The 11,718-nt window shown below is 37.4% G+C and overlaps 1 protein-coding gene across 3 annotated transcripts; it reads left to right on the top strand.

The window, feature by feature from the left end:
- The first annotated feature begins 260 nt into the window (after positions 1–260).
- On the top strand, positions 261–11,167 carry tbx1 (T-box transcription factor 1). 3 transcript variants are annotated; one of them, XM_052093317.1, is made up of 8 exons: positions 261–877; positions 2,211–2,550; positions 5,035–5,136; positions 5,409–5,580; positions 6,872–7,027; positions 8,476–8,543; positions 8,817–8,917; positions 10,144–11,167. In XM_052093317.1, the coding sequence occupies exons 1-8, from the start codon at positions 691–693 to the stop codon at positions 10,524–10,526; spliced, it is 1,509 nt and encodes a 502-aa protein (XP_051949277.1). In that variant the 5' UTR covers positions 261–690; the 3' UTR covers positions 10,527–11,167. The 3 variants fall into 3 exon arrangements, with proteins under 3 accessions (XP_051949277.1, XP_051949270.1, XP_051949285.1); XM_052093310.1 differs by having other exon boundaries at positions 2,160–2,550; XM_052093325.1 differs by lacking the exon at positions 261–877 and having other exon boundaries at positions 908–2,550.
- The last annotated feature ends 551 nt before the right edge of the window (positions 11,168–11,718 follow it).

The following is an 11,718-nucleotide window of genomic DNA, read 5'->3' as shown; positions in this document are numbered from 1 at the left end:
GTAAGAATAACTAATTGGCTAGTTACTGTAGCCTACCCATGAACTAAAGCTGGATTAATTTACTGAGTAGTTCAGAGTATCTGCAGTTCATTGCACATTCAGAGTATGCAATGTTTTCCATTGCATACTCTGCACAATATATAATTTGCTATAAAACTGCAGCACTTTGAAGCCGGACATCCTCGTGACGTTTTTCTTTTTTTTTTTTTTTTTTTTTTTTTTCTTGCCCATGAATTCAAATTTGGTTCCGTGATTGTCAAGGTCCTATTCAAATAAAACATCACGGAGATCGTGCACACTTTTTTCTCCAAGCCGTGCACGGGAGGCGTGGAGCTCGTGTGTTCTGACATTCTTTCCCGCAGTAGCTCTTCTCCAGCGAGCTCTAATGACATCAGCCAGGCAACGCGTCTGTAGAAAAGTTTTTTTTAGTGGAAGAACGATGTTTTAACACGGCTGGACGTGTACGAGCAGATCTTTTTAATTGGAGCATATGAAGCCGACCATGCCTTGCCAAATTCCGTGGGAATAGTTTGTTTTGAAAACAGTGGAGTTCACTAACATCGCCAAAAGGCCCATTCCCAACGAATGCAACTTCGAGTTATTGTTTAAACTGTCTGTATTCTCGACATGGAATAGCTCGGAAGGGGGAGTACAGGGTGAAACGTCGTTCCTTGACTCGGTTTCTCGCTTATGGACGACAGTAGTCCCCTTTCTCCAAAGGCAAATGCTTTCAGTATTGCTTCTCTGATTTCAGCGAGGGAGCAAGCAGGAAACGCAACATTTGACAAACACGGCATTGGCCTGGAAAAGCAAGTGGCACAAAACTGCTCCGGATCCTTTAAAATGCATTACAGCACTGTCACGCGGGAGATGGAAGGTACGGGCACGATCTTGACAACAACCTTGTAATTTGTCGGGCTCGCGCAATTTGTTTAACTTGACGCGTACTGCAATTTCGGTTAATGCCACATCAGAGACACGTGCATTTCAATATTTGACTACAAACATATTCACCACAGCATGCAACAATAAATTAAAAGCTGTGTTGTTGTTGTTGTTTTTTCCCCGCACATTAATGTGTAGAAATTGCCTTAAAGCACACAGTTTGTTCAAAGTTGCATATTACACCTTCAATGTTACATGCACGTATAAAATAGCCATTGCATGGTCCACAGATAACAGAAACTTGCAGAATAAAATAATAACTCTATAACTTAAAATTCGCGCGTGATAGAAGAAGTCTCAGAAAAGTCAAAAACAACTCTGATTCCACCTCCAAACCAAGTGTAGCTACAAAACCACGAGTCTGTCAACAGAGCAGTGTCACAGATAGCCTAAAACTGACCGCAAATCTGTGAATAATAGGAAATAAATTAAAGCACACCGAAGAGTTGTGTCTTCGCTTATCCAATGAACATCACGCGACATTCGTTGTTTTGTTTGTCCTTGTTGCGCGGGTGTTTGCTTTGCAAATAAAAAAAAAAGTTTACTCTCCGCTGTGCCAGCTAACCAGTCTATTGTTAGAGGAGGGTGATGTGGGCGATACACTTAGCCAAAAGTAAATGGGTGCCGGAAAGCCCATTATAAGGGGCGCACTTCTCTGTCAATCAGTCTCGTCCCAAGGCGAGGAAAGGCACATTACCTGCAGTTCATTATCTAAATAGAAATAAGAACCGGTTTTATCGCAAAGGGGAGGCCCTATGCGAGAGATAAGAGAGAAGTCTGGATTTCAGTTTAGCATACAGCAGTGGTGCAGGAGAGAGACCGCCTGAAACAGTTCAGCACGCAACCCTTATAAAACAACGGAGCGCGTATACGCATGCGTTTGTGATAATCGGTAATCAATTTAAACGTACTAAAATAGTTTGGAAAAGCGGCTTTTTTACAGATTCAGCGAATAAGAAGACATTTCTTGAGCGGGGGTTTCATTTTAAGTAAGCTACGCCCAATGTGTTAACCTAGGAGACCATCGTTCGTAAAGTTCTTGGATACACCGAATTTCCCATAAAGGCGAGGAACATCGTTTAATCTCTTGGGGACATCGTACAATTACTTTCTGTTTGTTAACCATAGGCGAAACCATTGCATTAACTTTTACGTTTTTGCTTTGAACTCGAGTGCAGCGCAAATTGTAAATCCAATTTTTGGAATGATTTCAGCAATATCAAGCCCGTGGCTGACGCAGCTGTCCCATTTTTGCGATGTTGCAGCCTTCACGACCAGCAGCCTGAGCAGTCTCAATACGCCCGGGAATTACCATCTTTCTCCTTCCCCCGGGGATCCGTACAGCCATCATGAAAGCCAGTTCGAACCGTGCCCGGCAGCCCAGCACGGCTACAACTATTCCGGACCCAACCCAGCACAGGCCCCGACGCAGGGAGACACCGGGACATCCAACTGTTCCTCGTCGTCATCAAGCTCAACGCCAAATAAAACGCTGGTGAAAAAGAACCCTAAAGTGGCCAATATTAATGTACAGTTGGAAATGAAGGCGCTTTGGGATGAATTTAATCAACTTGGAACTGAAATGATTGTCACAAAAGCTGGGAGGTGAGTTGACAGGCTTCTATACTAAACTTTAAATGCGCTGACATTTAGTTGTCTTCTTTAATTACAAAAAGGTAACACTTTACAACCACTTTATTAATAACATAAACACATATATAATGCTTAACAGATCATTAATGTAGCCTACATTGAAATATAGTTAGAAATATAATGCAACGTTGATTCATATATAGGCCTATGCATATGCATGTATTAATGTACATGTATTACTGACCTGTTAAACATTATAGAGTAAAGTTTGTTAGTGAATTATTAATCAAAGTTATTATGAAGCGTCACTCCAAAAAATCTTGCGTGAAGCTATAAGCAAAGCCGTTCATACGCACTTGTACAGGGGAAGATACATGTATCATATTATTGTCCGTTCAATAGCTTGGAACAATAATGAGAATTTACAATTGAGTGTAAATAGCTCATTGTGTGTATTTACTCAGTGATAAGACAGGATATGCAGATAGCACGAGATAACGTTAAAACATGTTTTGCTCACCATTCAATTGCAATTGCATAGCTGTGGTGGCTTATTTCTACAGCCCTTCTGTTTATTCAGGTGAATGTCGAACGCTTTGGTTTACCATTTCTTCTGGTAGAACAGACCATGATTAAATGCATGCATCATATACTATAAGACTAAGATAATAATCAAAATGCAGGCGCGAGCACATACACATTTGGATATATGACCAGGCCTCAGCCAGAAAGGAGCATTGTATAATGCTCAAGGAACATGTAATGTTACATTATAGTTTTTTTTTTTTTTTTTTTACAGTTAAAATCACACTGGAAAAGGCAAACTGGAACACTACTTTTAAGTCATTAACCCTTATTTAAAAGCATTGCATCTGCGTAAATGCTGACAGTGAGGTCAATAAACCCCTATATGGACCGTTCATTTAGTTTAGTGTTAATTTGCTGCAGCTGCTGTGGCCTACTAAAACTCAAAGATTGTTTGAGCAAATTGGGGTGTTTCTTCCAGTAGGCAGCCGAACATCGCAGGAACACTAATCTGTCCGTTAATATTATAACAGCCTTCAGACAGATGTTGCACATAAAAGTACAGTTTCTTAAAGCCTCCCCACCTATTTATTCTATTATTTTCTAATTTGTTCCACAGTTACTCATGGCCTAAACATTTGCACTGAATTATAATTTTTCTTTCACGATTTTACAAGCGACTCTACCCATACTAATTATCATGCAGTAGTAGGAGATTGCTGCAGGCCTGAAGAGGTTACGTCATACATTTTTCGAAATAAAGCATAACTTTTGTGACACCTACAATACAATTTATTTCAGATCTGTAGCGTGTTTGAAGGTCAGCAAAACAGGCAAGGTATTTATTGGTTATGTTACTATAGTTAAGACGAAAAAGGAAAAGGAAAAAGACACTAGTCTGGACCTCTATATCAGCATGCTAGATAGTTAGCTGCACTGGAAAATTATTTTATTCAAAGGCAAACCACAACATACTTCAGTGCCAATTTGCACTTGTCAGATGCTAACTGTATTTCACTGGCTTCGTACTTGCACTCTGAACAATGACAACAAAGTAATTCTGCATTCTACAATACATTTATTTGAGAGATGGCATACTTTAATGGAGTTAGTTGCTGCTTAGCACTTGCACAGATACACTGTAACTGCTATATAGCCTATTTATTTGTGGATATAATCATTTAAAATAATGTATTAGTAAGGTTAATTCATGACACTTTCAAAATCACGGCCTATTTAAAGCATACTCGAGGCTAAATGGTGCAGATGTGGCAGAAACAGAGAACAGGATATTTAAATAGCACAGATATTACAAAAATACATAGTGATATATTTTTTGCTGGTTGTCCGCTTGCCCGTGTGTGTGCGTGCGTGTGCGCGCGCAAGGTCATCTATCATTCCAATGGTGCTCGCTACTTTGGATCTAGGGAAGGCTCTTTAAAAGCTACTTTAGCTTCACCTACCCACAACTGGCACCCTGAAAAGACACTCACGTTCACTGAACAATGATTCCAGTATCACTTTCACTGGTATGCAACATGTGGTCTGCCTAAGCTTTAGAAGGTATCTCTGTATTTAAATAGGCTTACTACGGTTTCATAGTAATGCATTTGTCAATCCGCTTTTGAAAACAAATTCGTCCTTGTATGTTTGTGCTGCTTAAGCGACAAATGCATGCACGGTTGTGTGTAGCCTTATCTGCGTGTGTGTAAGAGATGTTTCATAGTGGGTATGAAGAAGTGTGCTGGAGATAGTTCCTGCGCGTAACAGTGGGCCTAAATGGAAAAATGGTATTACGGAAGGCTTATTTCATATCAATATGAAGTCAAAACAAGAATGCATGAACATCAGCAAGATTTGCACCAAAAAATTTGTGATTTTCAGTATCTTGATTGCATGAAGAGAAACTTCCATTCATAAATGCAAAACCTTAATATCAATAACCAAACGGATTCTATCTGCATTCTCCAGGCGAATGTTTCCTACGTTTCAAGTCAAAATATTTGGAATGGACCCAATGGCAGATTACATGCTCCTGATGGATTTCTTACCAGTGGATGATAAACGATACAGGTATGGCATAGTCCCACTATGCACTACAATAGTAGCTATTTATAGTAGGGCCTATAGTGTTTATATAGTAACCTTCATGAATCGTTTATTTAAAAAACATTATGAAGAACAAATCAGTTCAATTCATGCACATTCAAATATTAATATAATTGAATCGTGCAATAATGCATTATGGTTTAAAGAATAGCGTGTTTCAGAGCAGCAAACCACAAATGTGTCCCTTTCCAGGTGGCGCACTGAGGTCATTTTCCATTCTCTTCCCTATGTTAAAGGTATGCCTTCCACAGTTCATCGTGGCTAGTAGCTGGAAAAGCTGATCCAGCGACTCCAGGTAGAGTGCACTACCACCCCGACTCACCTGCCAAAGGAGCGCAGTGGATGAAACAGATCGTTTCCTTCGATAAACTAAAACTGACCAACAATCTGCTGGACGACAATGGACACGTAGGTGTTATTTGCCGGTCTTATTGTAGGCCTACGTTTTTGAATATTGAGGTGTTGTCATCTTTCATATTTATTAGAGAAAAGCACCAGTGGAAGAATGCGAGTAAATATCTATAGGCTACATTATTTCTGTGACAAGAATGCATTTTTTAAATGTAGTATTTAATGGCGTTATTCATGTATATAATGATATAGCAGTGGCAATAGTTCGACATTTACACTCGGTTTACTTTTGCTGTATGTCTACAATTTCAGAAGTTAAATATATGGTCATTATTTAACGCGTAGTTACAAATGAACACGGAAAACTTGTAATGATTAATTATTAATAACGAATTAATTCATGATTCATGGTCGTTAGAACCTTTATTCGTTTGCTTATTGTCGTTGAATAGATTATTTTTACTTTAAAAGAATAACATTTGTACATAAAAATATAAAACAATTAAGATATCCCTGATTAGTATTAATGTAAATTAGTAAATATTACAAATTAAAAAATGTGAAATATATATATATATATATATATATATATATATATATATATATATATATATATATATATATATATATATATATATTGCAACCCGATTACAATTTATAACGTGACACACAGTTCAATTTTAAATAATTGAAATCATTGTCAACTATTGTACGGTATCAGTTCCTTATGTCCCGAGCTGCACGTCAAATATCAGGGTTTGTGTCCCTTGATTTATTGTCCACACTCTTATGTCACGATTCTATGACCTTTAATTGAAGATACATGTTATGAAATGACATTACACACACTGGAGTTGGACATCAGCTATTCAGCAAAATTATTTAGATTTATTTGAAGTTTGAAACTCATTTCTTTTAATTTTCCTTTATTTTGTGGTTTTATATGTGGTCAAGCATAACATGTCCACCCTGTAATGGGAACATATATGGGAAATTATTTTAATTTTAACATTTCAATATATTTGTTAACAGAAATATAAATATGTTTGCTAGATATCATTCACAAACCATGTTAATGTCCACCAGTTATTTTCCACCCTGGGTTACATTTTTTTTTAAACTGGATGGACATCTGGTTTATTTATTATTATATATATTTTTTTCATTTAGCTTGAACAGTATTACTTTTAAACATCTTTAACATATCCCTTCAATTATGAAAACAAAGATAGGTTATTTGTTTTTTATTTTATGTGATAATAGTCATTTATAATGACATCATACGGAGCACTGTCAATGTGTTCTACACTGATTTATTTAATCATGTGAAACTCTTTTCCTATTGCAGATAATCCTGAATTCAATGCACAGATACCAGCCCAGATTTCACGTGGTATACGTAGATCCTCGGAAAGACAGTGAGAAATACGCCGAGGAAAATTACAAGACTTTTGTTTTTGAGGAGACCAGATTCACCGCCGTTACCGCATATCAAAATCACAGAGTAAGCCCAAAGTCAAGATAGGGTATTATGGGATAGTTATAGTTTTAGAACTGACTTGAACAAGACTTTTTTAAAATGTAAGAACATTTATGCAACTTTTATGACTTATCTTAAATAAATTACCACTTTTCATTACTTTTTACATTTAATTTCCAATGCAAGAAATTTCGATGGGGGCACAGATATGGCAATTTACCATAAGATTTAACATTGCTGAAAATTATGTGTCACCCATCTATCCATTTATCAACCTAAATAACGTTTAAGACAAATTAACTTATATTCATAAAAAAAAATTAAGCAAATGAACTCACAATTAGAACAACTGAATGCTGGTGTTAAATCTCTTGTCTTGAGGGCCACAGCTCTCCACTTATGCATGCACTTTTTAACTACATCATTTACATAATTCATTCATCTTTACCTTATAGGTAACATTTCTTAAATCCATTTCCCTTCTTTTAGACTTTGAGCCTCTGAGCTCTGACTGAATTACATGGCAGAAAAAACATTTCTCATTAAGAAGTTTGAGAGCACTCAATTGGCCAGACAGCTTAACTCACCTTCCACCTGAATTGTTCAAAAATTGCTTTATTTAATTTATTTTACAATTTAGTTGAATATTTTGTCTTGCAAAAAAGTAAAACGCATTTAAAAGATAATAACTAAATAATACAAATTGGTTCAAAATCAAATACATTTTTAAAGAGGGGGCACAGTGGTTTGACTGAGGGGGCACTGCCCCCTGGTGCCACCCCCCCCCCACCCCCGGTGGCAAGAGCTATTTTTTTTAATCGCTTATATTTAACAGGGCTCTAGTCATTTTATGCATAAAAAGCAAAACATATTTGTGAATATAATACATTTTTAAAAAATACACTTGAATTTTAGAAGAGTTGAGTGCTGAATAAAGACTGTGGTGTCAAACTGATGCTCCCGCACAGCTGTCCATTGTTTTTCTTCTTTTTTCCTCAGTCTTTCCTGCTCTGTCTTCTATCAGTTTGACCTCTTGATCTCCAACTCTCACCGCAGGCTTTACATTTGTTTTTCAACTCATTCCGGAAAATCACGCACACATATCTTCATCCAGCACTTTTCCACAGCCAACGGCGCACCTTGATATTTAACATAAATAGCTTTCAATCTGTCTAGAAATAAGTGTTTAAGCATGTTAACATAAATACAATCTTCAAGAGTCTACGCTATTTCACGAATAGCTCACATTCATTAAAGTTGCTGTATATGCTATTAATTGGAGCGTAACATCGCAGAAAAATTAGTTTACCATTTTAAAAAGCCTTATAATAACACACACTCTGGAATGGACTTTGAGAGATGATTACCTGTATAAACAATTTCATTGTCTGAATAAGAATAAATGAAAAAATATTGGAGGTCAATAAATCATTTGGCAACCCAAGTAACATGTGATTTTCACTCTTTCTCAGATAACACAACTGAAAATCGCCAGCAATCCATTTGCCAAGGGTTTCAGGGACTGTGATCCAGAGGACTGGTGAGTTTTTCAATTTGCTTCTGTGTTTTTGCTACATACTTTTTATGGGGGGAAATTTTATGGAAATATAAAGTATGTGCCATTTATATTTATATTGCCCTACAAAATGTAATGCTAAATATTCAAACTAGAAAAGTGCATTCAATATGAAGCATAACTGTGTTTGAAATGTGATATGTTCTGCTATACTGCTTGACAAAGCTCTTATTCATACACACTGCAAAACTATGCATATGAATGCACATCACTAATTCTATTTCACCTACTTTTCAGGCCCCGGAATCACAGGCCTGGCTCTTTACAAATCATGAGTGCGTTTGCTCGAACCAGGAACCCCATGTCCACTCCCCCACAGCTGAACGGCTCAGAGAAAGGTCTGTACATGAATCACAGTTAACAAACTCTAATTTAGCACAAAAACAACATATGCATTCAAATAGCTTTAGAGCTATATTGTTAAGAAAATTCATATTAATTCGGAAATAAAGGGTAAAAACCAGGATATTTCATTACCTACTTAGTAAACAAATGGCTGGTGGGCATTACAATCATGTTAAGGGGTTCAACTTTATGGTTAGGTTTAGGTATAGGGTTTGGGTTAGGTGGTTAAAATAAGGAAGAAAAAAAAAATCTCACAAATGTACGTTCAAAACCTGGAAACTTCTCTTTTTTCCACGGTACACAACAGGGCATTTTAATTGAGGAAAATCATAATTTTTAGGGTCTGGGTAAGGTTTTACAATTTATTCAGTTAGGTTAACAATTGCATTGAAATACGTTTTGTGTACCATGGAAGATTGTAAATACTGGGCTTTATAACAAGACAAGGGAAGCTTTGGTCTACGCTTTGTCCAAGTAGGATTTCGCCATCTTGTACTATTCTTACGACTTTTCATGAGATGGGTTTGAATATGCATTCAAACTCATTACTGATAATATAGTTAGTTCAGGAACATACACTAATATACTGTACATAAACACAAGACTGTATTCATCTGTGGTTATAGCACAAAGGCCAATCCACTAGAACTTACAAAAGGCTCAAATAAAGGCAGTTAGGATTTTTAGTCAAGTAATTTATCAAGTCTGTTTGATTTCTCTGCATCTACGTTCCAGTGGGCAAAACATTTACATTTGTCTGGTTGAGCACTGCAAATTTCAATACACAAAGGTTTGAACAGCTGCATGCCTGGAGGACATGCTCGGACTGAAATCTCTACACAGAGGTTTTTTTTCAGTCCTGCGCTCAGTGTAAAATGATTTCCTGTGAGAATTTGCCTCTTTGGCAGGACATTTATGACTTGACCTGCCAATCAACCACAACACATCTCATTTGACAAACTAACTAAATTGCACTGCTTTTCCATTCGAGTTCAACTCAAAGGTCTCTAACTCATTGTTTGGCCACCTACTGTACATAATTTGTAGAGAGCCATTCAACTGTTAATGTGTGTCTATGCACAAACAGGTCTCTAATCAGCAGTTTGAAAAACACTTCTATAATCACATATACCTGATTATAACCATGTAATAATATTGTTTAACAACTTACACCTAAAACTATTTTGTCCTAACAGTCATTTTTTTCTCCTGAAAACAGAGGACAGTAGACGAGAATATGACCGTGACCCCAGCAGCACTACCCTCCATTCTGACCCAGCTCACCAGCTGATGTCCCGAGTTCTCAGCCCTGCGCTTCCTGTCCTTGGTGGACTACACGCTGTGCCCCTCACAGCTGGCCACCGCACCCCACCCCACGAACTGCGCCTCGATGGACACCCCCAACCACCAGACACCCTGCACCACCATCCATACAAGTACCCCACCACCTATGAACATTATCTGGGAGCCAAAACCAGGCCGTCTCCGTACCCCTCACCGAGCATTAGAAGCCACGGATACCACCCCCACATGAACCCCACCACAGCCAACATGTACTCTGCGACAAGCGCGTCGACTAATTACGACTATGGACCTAGATAATGACAGAGCCGCCACTCACTTGGGTTTCCTCAAAATATACAGAAAAAAAACACACATACCTTTGTGTCCCAGACTCACGAAGCACGAGTTTTGGGTTGGGCACATCTTTTGAAGTGGCTTCTGCAGACGGAAAGCTAAACTGCCATATTTATTGAAGGGAGAAATGTCCTTGTGGAACTTAAGGATGAGCTCTGTGGACCCAGCATTAGCTCTGGCATGCCTGGGAACTGAGAATCAGAACAATACCTGGGCAAAAGTAGACTTGGAAACTGCAGTATAAGTGTTCAAAGTAACAAGGAGGGGAAATACTTTTTTTAGACAAATAATGCATTATCACAGACTGGAACTGAACTTTTTTTTGTGTTGGATGCACTTTTTGTTTTTGCTTTTAAAAAGCCATAAATTATATATTCACCTTGAGCCATTGAGCTTCTAGATAGATGGAATATCTGCATGTTGCGCTGTTTTGAAGGTCCTGAAATGTCCTGAATTTATTTTATTTTTTTCCTGGTTGAGAATGAATCATTTTTGAAAATGCTAGACCACCTTTAGAAGGTCCGTGAAGCTTGTAACGTGGCACTGACTAAAAGTAACTCAAATAAAAAATAACAGAATGACTGTGCTGAACTTGTAAAATAAATATGACATATTTTACCTTTGAACATGTCCATTACTGTTTTTAATTCTACTCCAGTTTTACAAAATCTTTATATAATTCAACTCTCATAAATCCTCACATTGAGAGGGGATAATACATTTCAATTCTTTCCTTCATCCGGATTTGTACATGTTTACCTTTGAAAGGAATTAGACATTAACAAATCAGAAATTGTGATATTGTTAGTTTGGGCACATTCTGACTTCCAGACATTTCTCCTTTAAAAGTAATAAGAAAGTGCACAACTTTGATTTTGGTTGGTTTGAATATTTTACAATCAATGTAAAAGACCAAGTCAGAAGATGCCATTTTGGTTGGCCAGATTAATATATTCAAGAGGTTTATTGTCCTTTCAATGCATTAACCACAAAGATTTGCCTAAAGTCAATGTGCTAATTGCTTAGCTGCTTCTATACTCTACCTTTTCTTTACAAAAGTGATTTAGGTAATCCCATGGTAGAGGAAAGGAAAACTTGCACACCATTTGACCTTTGACAGCTAACAACTATTTTAAGTATCAAAGGTTAAACAATG

Source organism: Xyrauchen texanus, chromosome 3 (assembly GCF_025860055.1).
Source record: "Xyrauchen texanus isolate HMW12.3.18 chromosome 3, RBS_HiC_50CHRs, whole genome shotgun sequence".
Classification (NCBI taxonomy): Eukaryota; Metazoa; Chordata; class Actinopteri; order Cypriniformes; family Catostomidae; genus Xyrauchen; species Xyrauchen texanus.
This window is presented reverse-complemented; position numbering and strand designations above follow the sequence as displayed.